The sequence below is a fragment of the Neovison vison genome, chromosome 1, assembly GCF_020171115.1.
Source record: "Neovison vison isolate M4711 chromosome 1, ASM_NN_V1, whole genome shotgun sequence".
In the NCBI taxonomy this organism is placed as follows: domain Eukaryota; kingdom Metazoa; phylum Chordata; class Mammalia; order Carnivora; family Mustelidae; genus Neogale; species Neogale vison.
Genome location: NC_058091.1, coordinates 58,136,202 through 58,157,802, shown reverse-complemented (window position 1 = coordinate 58,157,802; position 21,601 = coordinate 58,136,202). Strand labels below are relative to the sequence as shown.

The 21,601-nt window shown below is 38.7% G+C and overlaps 1 protein-coding gene across 7 annotated transcripts in view; it reads left to right on the top strand.

Moving 5' to 3' along the window:
* Window positions 1-21,601, top strand: part of UTRN (utrophin) — a 510,470-nt gene that overhangs the window by 243,867 nt on the left and 245,002 nt on the right. For all 7 annotated transcript variants that reach the window (XM_044247155.1, XM_044247163.1, XM_044247172.1 and 4 more), the window contains 5 exons: window positions 1,461-1,536; window positions 9,779-9,993; window positions 12,332-12,449; window positions 16,196-16,401; window positions 18,197-18,351. In XM_044247155.1, the coding sequence (XP_044103090.1) occupies window positions 1,461-1,536; window positions 9,779-9,993; window positions 12,332-12,449; window positions 16,196-16,401; window positions 18,197-18,351 (770 nt within the window). The remainder of the gene's footprint in view (window positions 1-1,460; window positions 1,537-9,778; window positions 9,994-12,331; window positions 12,450-16,195; window positions 16,402-18,196; window positions 18,352-21,601) is intronic.

The window sequence follows — 21,601 nt, the reverse complement described above, 5'->3', positions numbered from 1 at the left end:
AGGGCACCCTGGCTAATTTGGGAACACCATGTTAGACAAAGCTAAAACTTCCTTTATCATAGGATTTCATGTAGATTGTAAGGTGAATTGTAAATGTTCAATATCGGACAATGCTTATTGTGCAGAGAATTTGGATAAATGCACATGCACTTTGGGAAATACTAATCTGGGGTATTTCATTCATTCATGCATTTATTCATTCAGTAGTTTTGGACTGGAGTCTTGCTTTATGCCAGGCACCATTTTGAGAACTAGGAATCCGGCAAAGAGTATGACACTGCTTTTAACCCGAAGGGTTTATCTTGGGTGAGACAAGTAACCAAGCAATTATAACATAGGGGCATCCACAGGGACATAAAGGTAGAGAACCTGTCTGGCTTTGGGAGGTAATCATGGAAGATTTTGTGGAGGACATCATATCCATGTGAATTTATAAAGAATGATTAAGTATGGATCAGATGAAGAATGGGGGAAGGGGCATTGCAGAGAGAAGCAGTAGCCAGTGAAAGGGTCTAGAGGATACTGAGAATGAGCATGGTGCCTTTGGGTCCTGGAAGTAGCTCAATGTGAGGTGGAAGGGTGAGGAAGGAAGATGCTTGCAGAGACCAGATCCTAGTGGCCTTCCCGTGCATCACAAGGAATTTGAGCTCCATCTTGAGAATGGTTCACCACCTTGAGAGCAGTGGGCAGCTGCTGATGGGTTTTAAGCAGAAGAAAGTTACATTTTGAAAGATCACTATAGCTGTATAATTGAATGGAGGCAGCGATCCTAAAGATAGATAGCTTTAGGACATCAGGATATCAAGGAACTCCTCTGAGCAAAGACTACTATCCAGATCAGGAAAACTGATCTGAAAAGATCAATGAGAGTCATTAGACAACCTTGTGAAGACGGTGTCAGGGAAATGGATGATGAATTCAGATTTGGCCATGTCTGAATATCCAGCTGACAGAATGAGCTGTGTTAAAGATATATTTTTTTGGAGTCTTCACACTCTTAAGACTCCATATGATAAATGAAACCATTAGAAACCAGGACCCAGGGAGAGAAGCCAGGGTCAAGGGTAAGAAGACAAAAAAACCTACCCAGTAGATTGTCAGTATTTGATGGATGGGCAGAGGAGAATGAGCTGATAAAGGATGTTTAGATCAGTCAGAGAGGGAGGCATAAAGTCAGGATTGCAGAATATTCACAATATCCTGGGGAGAGGGAGGAAGGGCATTCAGTGTTCCACAGGACTAGGACAGCTAAGGACTGGCTGGCACTCTTCAGAGTAATGTCAGTGGAGGGGGTGGGCTCTGGGAATACTGCAGTGAATATGAAGGTAGAGACAGAAGCTCAGGCGTTGAGGGGGAAGAAGAGCAGCAGAACTATCACTTAGAATAACACTTCCTCTTTCAAAAATACAGTCATCTTTATTTATATAGTATTCTTCTCTTTGTTTGGCCTGATGCTGTAGATATGCAGAGAAGTGCCTAGCACACTGAAGGAACGCATCCAGGAACCTTGTTCTGTGTCTCAGACAAGAATTGCTGGTAAGATACAGTTTACTTCTTCACAAAAAATGTTTATAAGTGTAGCAAAATTTTATGATGATAAGCATAATGTGTCAGTTAGAAAAGCTTATTTAAAAACATGTTGCAATTGTGATTTATTATTTTGCTTTTCAATTATTTGAAATGAATTTTTTTTTTTTAAAAAAACACAGACATATTTCATCCCCTAGTGTGTGCAAGGCATTCCTCCTCATGGTAGCTAAGACTTCTCTCTTTCCTGGGCCTAGAGTGGGATCTGGGCCTCCTCCGAAGAGGCCGCTGAAGGCAAGGGGTTCTGCAAGGTCGGGGAATGAAGGGATAGTCTTCTGGCGATGTGCCATTTATCAGGGCATCAGCTATAACCTGCTAACATGTTTGGGGTTGTGTTAACTAGATACTGATCATGACTGAAAATAAAACGTTTGGATGGATATCCTTGGAACCAGGTGGGAGATGGGGATTTAGTAGAGTTCTTCACCCCAGAGAAGGTCTTTATGGACAAATGCTGGAAGAAAGAAGAGTTTTCTTTTTTTTTCATTTTTTAAAAAAAATTATTTTAGGGGCGCCTGTGTGGCTCAGTGGGTTAAGCCTCTGCCTTTGGCTCGGGTCATGATCTCAGGGTCCTGGGATTGAGCCCCTCATCGGGCTCTCTGCTCAGCGGGGAGCTTGCTTCCCCCCTCTCTGGGCCTGCCTCTCTATCTACTTATAATCTCTCTCTCTCACTGTCAAGTAAATAAGTAAAATCTTAAAATTTAATTTTTTTTCAGTGTTCCAAGATTCATTGTTTATGCACTACCCCAGTGCTCCATGCAATACATGCCCTCCTTAATACCTATCACCAGACTCACCCAACCCCCCTCCCCCAAACCCTCAGTTTGTTTCTCAGAGTCCACAGTCTCTCATGCTTCATCTCCCCTTCCAATTCCCCCCCACTCACTTCTCCTCTCCATCTCCCAGTGTCCTCTTTGTTATTCCTTATGCTCCACAAGTAATGGAACCCATATGATAATTGACTCTCTCTGCTTGACTTACTTCACTTAGCATAATCTCCTCCAGTCCCGTCTGTGTTGATACAAAAGTTGGATATTCATCCTTTATGATGGAGGCATAATATTCCATTGTATTTATGGACCATATCTTCTCTATCCATTCGTCTGTTGAAGGGCATCTTGGCTCTTTCCACAGTTTGGTGACTGTGGCCATTGCTGCTATGAACATTAGGGTACAGGTGGCCCTTCTTTTCACTACATCTGTATCTTAGGGGTAAATACCCAGTAGTGCAATTGCAGGGTCATAGGGAAGCTCTATTTTTAATTTCTTAAGGAATCTCCACATTGTTTTCCAAAGTGGCTGCACCAACCTGCATTCCCACCAACAGTGTAAGAGGGTTCCCCTTTCTCCACATCTTCTCTAACACTTGTTGTTTCCTGTACTGTTAATGTTGGCCATTCTAACTGGTATACGGTGGTATCTCAGTGTGGTTTTGATTTGATTCTCCCTGATGGCTAATGATGATAAACATTTTTTCATGTGTCTGTTAGCCATTTGTATGTCTTCTTTGGATAAGTGTTTGTTCATGTCTTCTGCCCATTTTTTGACATGCTTATCTGTTCTGTGTGTGTTGAGTTTGAGGAGTTCCTTGGAGATCTTGGATATCAGTCCTTTGTCTATAGTGTCATTTGCGAATATCTTCTCCCATTCCATGGGTTGCCTCTTCGTTTTGTTGACTGTTTCCTTTGCAGAAAAGTTTTCTTGCTCTTTCATTTCCTTCTCTCCTTGTCTGGAGTAGAAGGCAGGCTACCGCTCAGTAGCCACTGTGGTCACTGCTCATTACTGCCTTGCAGGATCTTGAAACCTCCTTGCCTCGTTCTCCCTCTGTTGAGCCACCAGGTGAGCCCCCATGTGTGATAAACCCGAACTCTCCACTTCCTCTGTGCGAGCTCTGGTGCTGCTGCTGATTTTCCCTGTCCTCCTCTTCCTCTCCTTCCCCCCTTCTTTTTCTCCTCCCTCTCTTCTCTCTTCCTTCCCTTTCTTCTTATTCCTCAAGTACGCCTCCCTCCTTTCCTTCCTTCACCCTCTGTCCTCCCCTCCCCTCCTCCTCCACCTTTTACTTGTCCTGTCCTCCCCAACCCCGTTTCTTCTGAGGATTCTGAAAAAGTGATGAGCGACAATATTTTTTAAAAAACTCTTTGAGATCACAAACTTGGTGAGAGACAAGATTGTCATCTATTTTACTTGTATTTCCCAGTACCTTGCCCCCAATATACCTGGGGCTTGATTGGTCTGTTGATTATATTCAAAGCACTTGAATTAACATTTGGGTACTACTGCATTGCAACCAAAGCTCAACGTTATGCCTACAGGGAACAGACTTGATGCATTTTATGAAAGAGCAATAGGTTATCTTATCTTTTGAAACATCGTTATGACAAAGGAACAGAGAAGATTTTAATACACATTTAGAAGTATAGTGTCACTGTGGCCTTCTATTAGGTGGGTAGTTCATTCTTAATAAGATACTTGTCCCTGGAACCCTAGGAGACCTGAAACTTACTTCGGTGTGTCCCCTCTCCTCCTCCACAGTGTTCTAATTCCATTTCCTCTTCTTTTTATTAAGTTAAAAAAAAAAGAACCATTTTAAAGTGAACATTCCCGTGGCATTTAGTACATTCACAGTTTTGTGCAGGTACTGTGTCTGTCTAGGTCCACACTATTTCCATCACTCCACAGTGAAACCTCTTCCTCATTTAGCAGTGTTTCCCCATTCTGCTCTACCCCCATGCGTGGTGACCCCTAGTCTGTGCTCTGTTTCCATGGATCCGCTCTTCTGGGTATTTCTCAGACAGTGTTTCTTTTGCTTGGCATATTGTTTTTTTGAGGTTTTTTGAAGCCAGCTTCTTGATGACCCTCCTCAGTGGGTGCTCAGCCCTGATAGGCAATCCTACTGTACTTTTCTCTGAATGCCCCTTGTTACCCATCTCTCCACTAACGACTTCTCATTTTGAAAAGACAAAAACATTTTCTGTCCAGCAAGATCTTTTTCCCATCAGTGAATCCCTATAAGTGGGTTTCCCTACTATATCTGTCCTCACAGACTATGCATGTTTCCTTCCTATCCCATGGACGATTTGTCTTTCTTTATTTCTTTGATCATTTCCTCCACTTGCCTTGGATCATATCTTCTTATGGCTTTTTACCTCCCCTCCCTCTCTCCTCTCTGCTGGGCCATTCTCAGCAGCATACATTTTGGTGCCTGCAGCTCTGGTCTGTGCATGGTCCCTGATGTGTCATTCTCCAGGGCATAGATTCACAGCGGTTCTCCAAACTCACTCGTCTAGTGTGCTCATCAGTCCTGTGGCTTTAGCCACTTTTTAAATTTAGAGGGTTTTCACCTAGTTCTCAGGCCAGTACACTTGAAGTCACCCTTGACTCTTTCCTGGATTGCACATCAGATCTGTCAGCAAGTTGTCAGTCCCATGTCTCATCCCAGCTGCTTCCATGGTCTTGAACGCCCTCATCTTTTGTCTCTGTTACTGGAATAGTCTCCCTTCTCACTGTCCTGATTCTGTTCTTGCCTTTCCACTCTTCTGTAATCTATTCTGATAGCAGCTAAGTCACGCTTTCGAAACATATGTTTTATTGTGTCCCTCCTGGCTCACCACAATCTTGTTCTCTCTTTCGTCATCCACACTGAGTGCTGAAGTCTTCTTGTGGTCCAGAAGACGGGGTATGATCTGCCCTCTGTCCATCCCTCTAATCTCATTTCTTATCACTTTTCCCTTTGTTTATTTTACTTCAGACACACTGGTTTTCTTGCTATTTCTAACATGCCGAGAACGTTTCTATTTATGGCCTCTGTGCTTGCTATTTCTTCTTCCTTCTTCTTCAGATGTCCTTCCTTCAGCGATATGCTTGTTTCACATGCTCCCTTCATTCAGTTCTCTTCTCAAATGTCCCCTCAGCCAGGCCCTTCCTGATCCCGTCCACCAGATCTCAAATACATCCTGTCTCTCTCCATCTTCTTGTACTGGGTTTACTTCATATCCTGTGTCCCTCCACCCCACCAGAATGCAGGCTCCGTGAGGGTGGGCTCTTTGTCTTGCCCACTTCCATCCCTACAGCATCTAGAACAGTGCCTTGCACACAGTAGACCTCTACTAGGTATTTGATGATTTGAAACAATGAATGAATATTTAGGTTGTTTTGAGTTTTTTGAAACTATAAAGAAAGTGACAAGTGAGCATGGGGAAGAGTGATATGTGAGTTATTCTTAAGGTAGATAATGGTAGAATTACTGGGTCAGGGAATATGGAGAACTTCTCCTTGACTAGGTCCTGTCTAGACAGACTGTTGCAGTTCCCCCTTCCACCAGCCATGTGAGGGCTGTCATTGTTGTACATGTTATCAGCACTTCAACATTGTGTTCTCAGGACCCCTTACACTTTAAAAAAAAAATTGTTGAGGATCCTCTAAGAGCTTTCATTGTGTGAGTTATGTTTATAAATATTTACCTAATTAAAAAATAAAACAAAAATTTAAAGAATTTTTTATTAATTTATTTAAAATAGTGATAATGAATCTATTCATTATGTCAGTAAAACTAATATATTCTTATTAATATAATGTTAGAAATTAGTTTTTCTAAGACATAACCAAATTTAATTAGAAACATGACATTGCTTTCCATTTTTGAAAATTTTTTAGTTTTTACCAAATTAGAGGACATCTGGATTCTTATATCCTCTTCTGCATTTGGTGTGTTATGATATCACATGTCATGTAGCCTTGAGTTAAAAAACCACTCAAAACCACAATGAGATACCATCTCATTCCGGTCAGAATGGTTAAAATTAACAAGTCACGAAGTGACAGATGCTGGTGAGGATGCAGAGGAAGGGGAACCTTCCTACACTGTTGGTAGGAATGCAAGCTGGTGCAGCCATTCTGGAAAACAGCATGGAGGTTCCTCAAAAAGTTGAAAATAGAGCTACCCTAATGACCCAGCAATTGCACTATGAGTATTTACCCCAAAGATACAGATTAGTGATCCGAAAGGGTGCGTGCACCCCAATGTTTATAGCAGACTGTCCACAATAGCCAAACTATGGAAAGAGCCTAGATGTCCATCAACAGATGAATGGATAAAGGAGATGTGGTATATAAATACAATGGGATAGTACTACTCAGTCATCAAAAAAAAAAAAAAAAAAAGAAATCTTACCATTTGCAACAATGGGAACAGAACTAGAGGTATTATGCTAAGTGAAATAACTCAATCAGAGAAAGAATTATCATATGATCTCACTCATATATGGAATTAAAGAAACAAAACAGAGGATCGTAGGGGAAGAGAGGCAAAAGTAAGATGAAATCAGAGGGAGACAAATTGTAAGAGACTCTTAATCACAGGAAACACACTGAGGATTGCGGGAAGGGAAGGGAGTAGGGAAATAAGGGAACCTGGTTATGGACATTAGGGAGGGCACGTGATGTAATGAGCACTGGGTATTTTGTATGACTGATGAATCACTGAACTCAGTCTCTGAAACCAATAATACATTGTATGTTAATTAATTGGATTATGTTTAAAAGAAGATTAAAAAACACTCTATACTTGGGAAAGAATGAGCACGAAAAGACAAATCACTTATTACAATAATCATGATTTGGGCATCCACAGCCCTTGGAAGGGTTTCTGGGTACCCAGAGCTCCCCAGAGGTTACTTTGGGAACCTGTGACTATAGAGAGAGATGGGGCATTTCATTTCCATTTGCATTTCCCCAGAGGCCTGTGTGACTGAGCCTTTTTCTATGTTTCTTTCATTCTTGCTTCTTCTTTCGTGGATTATCTGTTGGTATTTTTGGAGTTTAAAATATTATTTTGGTTACAGATTCCTTGTTTAGAGTGTGCATTGCAAATCCCTGTCCCTTAGTCTATGGCTTCTAACATCTTTATTAATGGTGCTGTTTTCAGAATTTTTAAACATTAGTGATCTGTTATTGGCTTCCCATTTTTGTGTTTCTGAAGTCAAAGATTCTTTTTTTATATTTTCAACTAACAGTTGTACAGTTTTGGTTTTCATATTCAGGTCCTTAATCTACCAAGAATTAATTTTCCCAGGGTACGTGAGGTCAAATTCTGCCCCATCATCTCCCTGCTCCAGCCATGGGTGTCCACTTTTGCCAGTATCATTTATTGGCCAGTAAATTTCTCCTCATTGATCTTTAATGCAGTCTGTGCCAAGGTCAGGTTTCTCTGCCACCTGTGAACTGTGGCTCTTCTCTTCCACTGGTCTGTTTGAATGTCTGGGTCCATAAAACACTGAGTTAATCATTCATTATTAGCTAAGTCATACAACTGAATATCAGGTAGGGCTTAACCTTCCACCTGCTTTGACTGTTTGTGGTCCTTTTCTGTATTGATTTGAAAATCAGATTTTTGAATATATGGTTTTGTCAAGTTACACACAGAACTGCTGGAATTTTTGTTAGAATTGTGCTTAATTTGCAGAATGACTGTATATTTTAGAAAATCATTTAAGCCTTATTTAATATACTGTATGCTAAAGTAGATTCCAAATGTATCTAATAATTAATTCAGCTCTCTCTTATATCAAAACTAAAGGGAAAAAACCTCCCTATCTTAAAAACAAAGCAAGGCAAGAATGGACAAACAGAAAAAAATATTTATCAAATCTTTGGAGAAGGCAAGAGTCTAACTTTAAAAATTCTAGGAAAACAGTCTCCCAAGACCGATTTATGAGTTTGATCACTGTAGGTTTGTTAATATCTATATGTTAAAAAGAAACAAAAATTAAATCCTGAAGTAGAAACGTTGTTTTCACCAATATGGCAGAAGTTCATCTCTCCTGTGTAAAGAGTTCATCCCAACTGATAAGGAAGCAGATAAAGAACACAGTTATAAATTTTACCATATTTGGTTAATAAACATAAAAAAATTTTGTGTTCATTGAAAATTAAAAAAAAAAACAGTAAATGAAAACCGTGGCAAAGGATGTGTTTATCCATTAAAAAGAATATTGTTGTATGGATATAGGACTTTTGTCAGTTCATACACTGCTGCTGGAAGTCCAGATTTCCAACTTTTAAGGAAAAGTTTGTTAATAAGTATTAGATACATTAACCTTTTTCATTTTCTGATCCAAGGGTTCTCCTTTGGGAAATTTGTGCTAAGGCGGTAGTTAAAAATTTGCAAAGTATGCCACATAAGAAGATAACCCTTGCATATTCCTTTTTAAAATAAGATTTCAGGAACAATTTAAGTATTCATCTGTGGGATACAGGTTAACTAAGGAATATATACATAGATTATAACATAAGTTCACAGTGATTTTGTAGCTGGGGCCCAAAGGTGTAGGAGCCCCTGGTGCCCAGGGTCTAAACAGACTAAGTTCAGCCACTGGCCACTGACAAAATCCAAAGGCAGAGAGACCAGTGGTGGTGACAGAAGAAAGGGATTTATTTCAGCGAGGCCAGCATCGGGAAGACAGTGGACTAGTATCTCCCAGACTGTCGCCGAAGTGCTGAAAAGTCTTTCCAGGTTTATATAAGGAAAATGTGGGACAAAGGTGGGCATGTCCCTGCATGTGGGCAGTGAAGATCAAGCCATCTTCCCCAGAGTCACGCACACAGGGACTTGCTGACTCAGGGCTATTGCTTGAGGGGGTAGTTTCGCTTCCCATCAGGAGATGCTTTTCCCCTTGGGTCTTTTGCCTGAGTTCAGAGATACACTTGAAAGAACTTAATCAATTAGAAAGTTTGAGGTCAAAATGGAGGTAGTGGAAGCCCTCTTTCAGTTTTATTAAGAATGACTTATACTCATACTATCTAATTAATTGGAAAAGCATAGAAAATTAGAGTAAATTGACTTCATAATTAAGGCAAGCATCTTAACAAAATAAAATTGCAGTCCTAGTTTTCCTGTAGTTGATTTGTTTTTTATTTTCTCTTCTCTTGGTGTCAGTGTTAGTGACTTCTGAGTTTTTGAGGCCCCAGAATGTTGTGGGATGATTTTGTTGGCTTTATAACTACCACAGACATACAGCTATGACAGGAAATGCCATTGTCATTTTAGTATGAAGACATGAAAAGTTCCTACGATTTTTTTTTTTACTTCAACTAAATTTTATGTAAACACACACACACACATATCACCACTAGGCCACCACAGTCACAACATCCCATTGCTGTATTAATACTTTGCCACGTTTCTAAATTTCAGCTCATCCTGGTGTCCAAAAGGTGGTGCTGGTATCATCTGCATCAGACATTCCTGTTCAGTCTCCTCGTACTTCAGAAATTTCAGTTCCTGCTGATCTGGATAAAACAATCACGGAGCTAGCGGACTGGCTGGTCCTGATCGACCAGATGTTGAAGTCCAACATTGTCACCGTTGGGGATATAGAAGAGATCAATAAGACAGTTTCCCGAATGAAAGTAAGTTACATCGTGTTGAGGCTTGTCAGGGAAATGCCACAACACAGAAACAGACAAAATCTGTTTGGATCTCCTTTGTTTGTCCTAAACTCTGGGAGAATGGGCTTTAAAAAAAACTCTTTATCTGTCAAACCGCCATGCTGTGTTTGCCTGGCTCCGAGGAGTAAATCCTATCTTGCCTTTCCAGTGTGTTGGTGAGATGACATTTACCAACATGAAGTGAGAGGCTCAGTGTATTTTAAAAATCTAACACTGATACCATGCAGTGAGGCACATCAATACAAAAGTAAATTCGTGTGAGATTTAATACTTTGTCTGATGTGGGATATTCTCCTGAAGCACCTTTTAAACTCTTTCATAATGAACTTACTTAATTGCTGATTTTAGAAGTGAGAATTTCCTGGTTAGACTCTAGTCACTATACATAACCCATCTAATATAGATCTGCAGTATTCATTGTGTACCAGGTTCTAAGTTACGTGTTGCACAGGGATACCGAAAAGAACGTACCAGATAGAAATTGGAAATATACCATAAAATAATAATCGCTAACTTTTATTCAGTGCTTAATATGTGCTGAGTAGTTTTCTAAGTATTTTACATGTTATACGTCATTCACTTTTTTGATGGTCTTTTGAGGTAGGTATTAATTTTACCCCCAAATTGTAAATATGCCCAAGGTGAGGTAGAAGCACCAAATGTACGTAGGTAGACAAGTTGCTACAGCAAGGCAGAATCTGAAATAAGCTGTGGGATAGGTCCAGACCACCTGTTAGAGGAGCCACAGTGAGAAAGGAGCTGAGTTCACAGGGGTAGAAGATAGGCCACGTGGGATTTTGACCTCTGGAGATAAATGACATTCCTGATAGAGGAACAGAGCGAATACAGGCATGCAGCAGGGGAGCGTGAAGGATGTTGGTTCAGCATTTGTGCAATAAAGAAGTGTAGTGGGAAGAAAGGTCGCAAAGATAGGTTCAAGTTCACTTTGGGAAGGAGCTCATTGACCATGTTTTAAGCATAGACCCCCTTGGGGTTTTAGTCTATAGGCAGTTGGCGAGCATCTTATTCCCCTTTTCTTTTCCTTTGTTAACGGTGGCTGCGGACTGATGATAACAGTGCTCGGCATTGATGGGAAGACAGGGATGCTTTTTAGTGCTTAGGATAAATTGGAGGCAAGAGATGCTTAAGGCAAGCAAAAGAGCTCTTTCTGAGTGGCTAACACGATGCTATTGGAATTAGCAGAAATAAGGAATAGAAGAAATGGGCTGTGGATGAGGGTTTAAGTGATTTAGTTTCAGATGTGTTGTGTTGAGAGGTTCTTGGGCCATTTAGAAGGAAATAATCAGCCTTTATTGAAATGTCTCTCTGGGATTCAGGATTAGAAGTTGTGAATAATCCATTTAGAAATAATATTTGACACTTTAAGGCTAATTGAAATCTGCAAAAGTAATGAATTTAAAAGAGGAAGGGCTGGGAGAGAATCTCTGGCATCATGTTTGTACTTACTGGAAATTGTGTTTTCTAATTGTTACAGTTATTTATTAGTTCTATGCTTAAAACACTATATTCCTATTTTTTTTTATTTTTAAAGATTTCATTTATTTATTTCAGATAGAAAGAGAGAGAGAGAGAGAGAGCGAGCAAGCACGGATGGGGGAGAGGAGCAGAGAAAGAAGCAGTCTGCCAGCTGAGCAGGGAGCCCAATGCGGGGCTCAATTCCAGGACTCTGGGATCATGACCTGATGAGAAGGCAGACACTTAACTGACTGAGCCACCCAGGCACCCCGATTCCTGATTTTTAAAACTTTTTACCTGCCAAATTGGTCCTGAGACAAATTCTCTAGAGTAGCATTTTTCTTGTCTGAGATTATTTAATTTGCAGTTACTCCAGTAGTGTCTTTTGAATGCCTCACCCCCATCCCTGTAGGTGACTTTAGTTTGTGTGTGTGTATCATGTAGGGCAGACACCCAGGGTGTCATCAGAAGTCACTGCTAAGGTTTTCAGACCATTTTCTCTTAGGGATTTTTCTTCATCGAATCTCCTCAGACTTGATATAGCCGAGCTGTAACTTTTCTATTATTTCTCTTTGTGAAAACAAAAAACAGAGTAAAGTACCTTGCCAGGTGACCCAGATGATAAGTGGCAGGGCTGAGATTTGAACCCAGGACCTTTGACTTCAAACCTTGCTCTTTTCTGCTGTATTATTGATGCCTCACTATCCTGCATAGGAGGAAAACAACAATTTTGATGTCAGGACACCAGTCTTGTACTTTTAGTAGTACTGTTAGGGTAAGGCTATCTTAATAACCTATCTTAATAATCATTTTTTCTTAACAGATCACAAAGGCTGACTTAGAACAACGCCATCCTCAGCTTGATTATGTTTTTACATTGGCACAGAACTTGAAAAATAAGGCTTCCAGTTCAGATGTGAGAACAGCAATCACAGAAAAATGTACGTTAAAAAAAATCATGTATCATCCTCTTTCTCTGAAAATGGTAACACACTTACATGCACAGATTATTTAACCAGAAATTTATATTATTTGATATTTGATACTCTATTAATAAGTATAGTTCTCCTTTGATTTTTATTTTTTTGTGAACCTTGTTACTATTCCCATATGCGTTCCTTAAAGTGTTAACTTTTAAGTTTGTTACTGGTACATTGGATTATTTTTTCTTTTAAATTAGAATTTCTTTTATTTTTAATCTTTAAAAAAATATTTATTTATTTATTTAGGGGAGACAGAGTGTATCCACGTGCGTGAGTTCAGGGAGGGGCAAAGGGAGAGGAAGGGAAAGAATCCCAAGCAGAGTCCAGAGACCAGCTCGGGGCTTTATCCCAGGACCCTGAGATCATGACCTGAATCAAAACCAAGAGTGGTATGGTTAATTGACTGAGCCACCCAGGCACTCCAGGTTAGGATTTCTTTTAAAGGAATCAGAAAACTAAAGTTAGAGAAAACATTGGAATGCAAAACCAAGCTTCCGTTTTGATTAACTAATAAAACCAGATCTTGCTGTGTCTTTTTAGCTTCTCTTCTTCAAATCTGCTCCAAAAAGAATTTATTGAACAACACATTCATACCTATGGGCCTGGTACTAATTTTGGATTAATTTAGTTTAAAGCAAAATAAAACAAGACAAAAAATAAATGTATAAAGCGACCATATCAGAGATCTATTTCTTTTGCTTTCTGACTTCAAAGTGTCTGTTACATCTGTATGGTATATAAAACAAAGTCTAAATTCTCAAAAATGTCCTGGAGGGATTGTCGCAGCCGGCTTCCATCATCGCCTCTCCCGTGTAGCCCTCCACCCATCTGTAGTTATTCTAGATACGTAATATTTAAAATGTCCTGGCAGTTCCTAATTATTTGCATTCTTTTTTCCTCCTGGCCTTTTCTCTCCCGGTGAAATCCTACTCAGCAGCTAAAATGTCACCCCTGTTGTAAAGTCCTTCTTATTCTCTACTAGTCCCTAGTGAACTGTATTTTCTATCTTTAGTTCCTGCTGTGGCTTTCCCCCCATAATGTCATTGTAGTCTCACAATTAGTTAATTTTCTGTTCCATAGATGGTGGCTATTCACCTTTCTGGCCCTGGGGCCTCCTACAGTGTCCAATATAACTTAAGTACTTAATAAATATTTGTGGCAGACTGTAAACTGGAAGTTATTTTATTACCTTGTCTTATATTTCTGAAGGGAAGAAAGTCCACTCTTCCTCCTATAAAAAGTATGTTTCAATTTTAAAATAAATGTGGCCACAGCAATGTTATTGAAAGAGATAAGTTAGAGAACTTTTAGTGTCTTACAGTGTTGGTTTATTTTTACTACATAAGCCATTTTCCTTCTTTCTCTCTCTTGAAAAAAAAAAAAGATTTATTCATTTATTTGAGAGAGAGAGGAGAGTGAGTACAAGCAGGGAGAAGGGCAGAGGGAGAGGGAATTTCCAGCAGACTCCCTGCTGAGGGCTGAGCATGGAGTCTGATGTGGGGCTTGATCCCGTAACCCCAAGATTGTGACCCGAGTGGAAACAATCCAGGAGTCAAATGCTCAATGTACTGTGCCACCCAGGTGCCCCATCCCTCTTTTTTTTTTTTTTAAAGATCACACTTATCTACCTAACAGATAGAGATCACAAGTAGGCAGAGAGGCAGGCAGAGAGAGAGAGGGGGAAGCAGGCTTCCTACCGAGCAGAGAGCCTGATGCGGGACTCAATCCCAGGACCCCAGGATTGTGACCCAAGCTGAAGGCAGAGGCCTTAACCCACGGAGCCACCCAGGCACCCCTGTATTTATTTTTTTTTTTTAATTGATGGCTTGCTTGTACTGGATGGAACTCTGGAGTGATTCCATTTCCCATCACAGGGCAGAAGGGCTTTTCTGCTTCAGCGACACCAAACCATTTACAAAGTCCTCTCCATTTTGCTTTCTCTACTATCTTATTATTATTATTTTTAACCACCTCCTATTTGTCCAAAGTTTCTCTTTAAGGTTTTTGACAAGACTTTTCTTCTTTTGAATATTTTCCCTTTCCAATTTAACTCCCGCTCTTTGTTTCCTCTCCTTTTTTATTTGCATAGAGGCTGCATAATCTTTGTCATTATTCATCATATGAAAAAAATATTCTCAGCAGGAGTGTACTGCCTACAATAACCTGCTTTTAGCACTTATTCACAAAGAATAGAACAACTTGCTTATTTTTAATGATAAACCTATGATACATGCTCTCACTTGATGGCTTTCATTTTATTCAATATTAAAAGATTCTATTAGTAATAGCATTGGTCATTAGTACTTTATGTAACTATTTAACTGACAAGTACAACATGATGATAAATTCGTTCTCTCTTTAAGTGGAAAACAAGCAATCTATTTAAATTGTTAAACAATACAGCTTAAAACAGATGATCTCATTGAATGATTTTTAAAAATAATTACACGTAAGTATGATTTTTAGTGTTCTGAGCAGTCTTAAATCAATCACTCTATGGTTTGCGGTAACCCCTTGATATCCCAAGAATTTTACCAGTAGGTCCCAATATGACTTAGCTGCAATGTTATTTTATCGTTAATTTTTTTTTTTAATATTTTATTTACTTATTTCTCAGAGAGGGAGAGCGAGCTCATGCAGACAGAGTGGCAGGAAGAGACAGAGAGAGAAGCAGGCTCCCTGCTGAGCAAGGAGCCCAATGTGGGACTCGATCCCAGGACACTGGGATCATGACCTGAACTGAAAGCAGCCGCTTAACCAACTGAGCCACCCAGGCGTCCCTGTATCGTTAAGTTCTTATTGGCTTGGTATTTAACTATTGCTCTCCAGTCTGTGTGACATCTGAAGCATCTTCTAGAAGAATATTTTTAATTTCCTACCTACTTATTATCAGTGGGTTGTTGAAATCATTCAAAGCTATAGTTTACTAGTGCTTCAGTTCAAGATCTTGAACTATTCATGAAGTAATTAACCAAAGATTTAAGTTTCTTTAGGTCTCTCTTTAGCTTCATGTTAAAAATGAGAAGAGGCAAGAAAGGAGGGGAGAAAAAGGAAGGAGAGCAGACAGAAGAGAGAAAGAAAGAAAGAAAGGAATAATAAAAAGAAAGAGGAAAAGAACAAATGTGGATTTTTTTATGGTAAAGAGGTACTGGGTAGATAGAACTTGAATCTAATTTGCTTTTAGTGTTTCTCTTGAGTGTATAAAAATATTTTCTTTTAGACAGGTTTCATGTGACAGTAAGACAAATATGAAAAGTATTCTTAAATAGATTATTTCCTTGTAAAATCTTGACAACCTTCGAGTATCTCCTTTGAGGATGACAAGTGACTGCCTCTGTGTCTTAAAGTTCTGTCATAAAGTATTGTTAAACTCTGCCTTCATCAAACCACGATCTGTGAATATATATCAGAGAGGAATATATTTTCTTTACAATTTTTGGTTTATCCATTGTAGATAAATTATTGTGAGATATTTCAGTGCATTTAAAATAGAATTTAATTCAAGATTCTTCTTCAAGAATAGTTTCACAGAAATGTGTTGGTTGTAAGTATGGTAGACATGTATTAAATTCCCTTAAAAATGTATACAGCAACTTGCTTTCTTTTTCTTTTCTATTTATAACCTTACTTATGATAAATTTGAAATCAGGTATTTTTTTCCCTTTCCTGATAGTTTCTGGGATTATTTTTGTATGCTTCCTCAGTGGAAAAGGTCAAGAACCAGTGGGACAGCACTCAGCATGGTGTCGAGTTAAGACAGCAGCAACTGGAGGATATGATTATTGACAGTCTTCAGTGGGATGACCACAGGGAGGAAACTGAGGAACTTATGAGAAAATACGAGGCCCGATTCTATATTCTCCAACAAGCCCGAAGGGATCCGCTCATCAAGCAGATTTCTGATAATCAAGTAAGACTCATTAGATTTGTGGGGCTTTCTTAGGCATTATTAATTTATTGGATGTACTTTTTTGTTCTTTGGTAACTGTAATTTTTAGGACCCTTGTCATGATATTTTCCCATTGCTTTGAATATACATTGAAATTTTTATAAAGAATTTGACCAGGAAGGTTGTTGAAAAATTTCAGGAGGTGTAACAAGTAGAAATATGCCTGTGTACCAGATGTGTTGCTCACGGATTCTTTGCAAATGGAACACAACCATGAACCAGCACCTAGAAAGAGAGTATTTTCAGTATCTCAGGAACCCTCTGTTTTTCTGTCTTCCATGTCTGCTCTGAAGCTTATTTTTATTTATGAAATTTTCTGAGATTTTCGTTTGAAGCTAGTGTACTGAACAATTCAGGTAATAAGTTTAGTTCCTTTTAATACTTTTATAACTAAACTGTTTTAACTATATCGTCAGAGTAGGTAACTTTTTTGATTGGTTTGAATATAAAGTTGATGATATTGAACATCGATGGTATTTTATTTTATTTTATTTTATTTTTTTAAAGATTTTATTTATTTATTTGTGAGAGAGAGAGGGAGAGAGAGCGAGCACAGGCAGACAGAGAGGCAGGCAGAGGCAGAGGGAGAAGCAGGCTCCCTGCCGAGCAAGGAGCCCGATGTGGGACTCGATCCCAGGACGCTGGGATCATGACCTGAGCTGAAGGCAGCTGCTTAACCAACTGACCCACCCAGGCGTCCCGTCGATGGTATTTTAAATTCTATAATTACAGAAAATGTTTTTGAATTAGAGGTTATAGTTTTTAGGTTATATTTTGGCATAATATTTATTTGCCCTTCAGAGAGCCTAAGATAAAAGTGTATATTTGTGTAGAATATATGGGAAACAAAATCTAAGACTTGAGAGCATGTTTTTATAATTCACACATGTAGACTTTCTATGGTTACAATTTAAAAATCAAGTGGCCAGGTGTCCTGATTTTGTGGATCATTTTCTGTGTTTATGATATCTGCTGATTGTTTTCACCAAATGACTCAAATATAATAATCAGCAACGCCCCAGGATACTTAACTAGAGGAATACAATTAAAAGTGAGATGAATGCTTCAATCATCTATTATTCAGTCAGAATATTCATTTCTAAATTTTCTACTCAGACTCTAGGGTAGATTTTTTTTTTTGCCAGTTGCTATAAAAAGCATTATGGGAACATTCTTTTCTCATTTAGATTTCATGGAGAGTATCTTGATCCAGGGGCTCTGAGAGGTAAAAAACCAATGCCTGTGGACACACTCAGCATCAATTTAATTATTTAATAGCAATTCTTAGTAAACCTTGCTTGGCTACTTGATCCACCCAAGCAGTTAACTTTGTCAACAGGCACCGTGACCCAGGGGCACAGAAGACTTCCATATTGTTGGCTCTTTTCCTTCCTGCCAGCATGTAGAGAGGAACTCTATAGTAAGTTCATTCCTGTATGATGCATGTTGCTATAAGGATCAGATATGTAGCAGAACAAAGGAAAAAGATATTTGCTTTGAGGAAGTAAAGTATCCCTCAAAGGTGAAGATAGCCTCTTAATATCTGCTGTGTACCTGATCATTCCTTAGACATTTGCCTTTTTACTTCCAGAATTACTTTTATTTAAGCTATGTTCAAGAGTTTGTCCCGTAATTTGCTTTTTTTTTTGATATTTGTGTCTAAAACTTGTTGAAACCTATGAGGAGAACCATTGTTTAGGTAGTACTAGTTACTGAGTGACCGAATCTAATAATGACACCTGCAATTACACCTTAGGTATTGCTTCAAGAACTGGGTCCTGGTGATGGTATTGTAATGGCATTTGAAAACGTTCTGCAGAAACTGCTGGAGGACTATGGTAGTGATGACACCAGGAATGTGAAAGAAACCACTGAGTACTTAAAAACATCATGGATCAACCTCAAACAAAGGTAACATGAAGGGCCTGGCAGGTAAATGCATGTAGAGGCGAGAATTTGATCGCTTTGGCTTTCTCATGGAAACATGCCAAATATGAGACTACCAGAAATACACATTTTTGTTACTTTTTAAAAATTTTTGTCCAGTGCTGGGTTAGTATCACACTTAGTACAGAAGGTATATTTATACATTGTCTATTTGAATTTCTGCAATGGAATTTTTCCTTGAATGAATCTAAACCTTGCCAAACATCATTTTATGTGTTCTGATTTTCTTATGCCTCCCAGCATTACCTGGAATATATCCTGTAGTACACTGGGGGTAAGGACTGGTGAGGTATTTACAGATGCATGAGGGTAATATTATCCCTAATTATAATGAAAATAGTTTGTGGTGCCTGGGTGGTTCCGTCCATTAAGCGTCTGCCTTTGGCTCAGATCATGATCCCAGGGTCCTGGGATCCAGCCCTGCGTCAGGCTCTCTGCTTAGGGGGAACGTTTGCTTCTCCCTCTGCTGGCCTTTCCCCCAGCTTGTGTGTGCTGTCTTTCTCTTTCTCTGTCAGATAAATAAATAAAATATTAAAAAAAATAAAACTATATATAATTAAAGTCATGTGCTCTTTGGCGAGTTCATCCTTAGTTGAAGCTGAGAATGCATGGATCCAGTGCCAGACTTCTGAAATACACTATGTGTATTTAGGGCTTCATCTAATTTGTTTTCTTTCCATCACTCTGTCTAGTCAGTATATTTGGAACAGTCTAAAATAGCATATGTATTTACCAGAGAGATTTTCCTGTCACTTGAACACCTAGGGTCTGAGGAACTGTAAACAGTGGTTAGCAACTCTTTAAAATAGCATAGTTAAATTCATCATCAGGAAAAAGTGTTTACTTCTTGCATAGTACAGAGACTGCCTGTGTCTAATGAAATTATGGTTTCACACACATCTTTATCTATTCAGATATAACCACCTGAAAGCAAATTTGTATCAAAACGCATTTATTTTGGAGTGAATAAAATGGATAATACTAAAACACTTTATGACGCATATTACTGGTAATAAAGTATGGCCAAGCATTTAATAACTGCTTGACATGGAGGTGTTTTATACATTTTTAGAATGTCATTTTTAGTTAGAGTCTATAAAGTAGATTTTAGATTTTTGGGAAACCCAAAGACAAGAAATACGAGGCAGTATATGAGTATGAATATATATATGTTACTACATATACCTAGGATTCTGGAGGAAATAAGAGTAGGGTAGCACATACAACACTAAAGAGTAGTTAAAGCAGAAGATAGCTATTATCCTGCTCTTTCTAGAATTTTAGTACAGCTGTTTCAATCTGTTGTAATAGCTTCCTTGGATACAGTAAGGATCCCAAAACTAAGGCAGGGAAGAGAGTGAATTAAAAACGGCTTTAAAGTATAAACTTCCTGTTATAGGATAAGTAAATCCTAGGGATATAATAATGCAACGTGGTGACCACAGTTAGCAAGCCTGTATTGTGTAATTGAATGTTACCAGGCAGATCTTAAAAGTTCTTATCACAAGAGAAAAAAAATGTGTAACCATGTGTGGTGATAGATGTTAACCAAACTTACTGTGTTAATCATTTTGCAGTATATACTTACATCCAATCATTATGTTCTACACCTAAAACTAATATATTATATGTCAATTACATGTCAATTAAGACAGCTTTAACACTAAGATAGTCCTTAAGCCTACTTTATCTGAGTGTTTCAAAAAAATCAATGTGTAAGAATTATGACTTTGTTTTTGTTGTAAACGATACCAGAAAAACTGATCACTTAGGAATGTGAAACCTGCTTTATTTAGCACCTCAAATTCTTTTTTTTTTTTTTTGCTTTTACTTTGTAAATATTTTAAGACAGCCTACAGCAGTAGTTAGATTAGATGGAAGAGGCAATTAAAAATGAATTATATTCCAAGGTGATCTTTCATTTATCAGAGTTAAGACAAGCACAGTGTTGCAATTTTATGGTAGTAACAAGTCATTGTGCTTATTCTAGTTTCTTACTGCATTTTCACAGGAAATACATCAACATTAAAACTTAGACATGATTTAGGTATATTGCTATCTATAAATCAGAGAAAATATAGCAAAACTGTAGCTCACAGGATCCTTTTCATGAGTGACAGCTGGGGGTTCTATGTACTGCAAGGATTTTCTCTTTTAAACACAGTGATATTTACAATTTTTAACTGTTTTAATTGGGGACTGTTCTAGAATATACAAATCTTTCCTTGCCTTAAACAAAACACATGAACTTACAAGCAACATTAAAAAAAAATTCTTGGCATTACTGTTGTAAAGAGAGAGTCAATGAACTTTAAGAGCTTTAAGAGCTATCCACAGGCTTACACTGCATTTAAGCCAGTGTTTCTCAACATTTTTACATTATCAGCCCCAAAGAGCCTTGTTAGATCCCCATTCCCATGAAATTTTCATACCATGAGTATACTGTGTGTCTGTTTCTATACTTTATAGTTGTGCTTCATACATAAAAAGGGTAGATCTTTCCACTCCCCTCCCCAACCCTGCCCCATTGAAGAACTACTTCTCACCTCCATTGAGAGTGTGTGGTCTAATGTCAGGCTCCGAGGCTCAGAGTCGGTGAATGACATGTTCAAAGTCACATAGTGTGGCCAAGATGATATTTCTCTGTGCTGGGTTATGATAATGCTCTTTCTGCTCTGAGTTCTGAAGAATTGGTAGTAAATTTATTCAGGCTGCCATGCTTTGTGAAATTTTCTGCTTTATGTTTAGTGTATGAATTTTATTGGGTGTCTTCCCATTGTCAGGCTCTGTGCTAATCCCTTTATTTAATCCTCAAACCATAAGAGACAGGCAGCGTGTTCATCAATGCTGTGTCAGTGAATCAACTGAAGCAGAGGAAAGTTAAGGAGTGCCCGAGATCATACAGCTCAAAAGAGCAGAGCTGAGACTGATATCCAAACCTTTTTAACTGTGCTGTCGGGCTCTTACATCCTTTAAAAATAATTTGTTTTCTTCCTTTGTTATCAGAATGTCAGCGATGGCTGGTGACTGCTCTGTGTACCCGCCTCTCGGATCTGTCTGTGATTCCACTTACTGTTTCTTATCTGTGTCGAGTTAAGAAATCAGATCTGATTAAAGATTGTATGGGGGCCTCTACTACGAATAATGCAGCACTCTTCAGTATATGTCCGTTGTGCCCTCGACAGTGGTCACAAAGAGGCCGTCTATGAGGGCT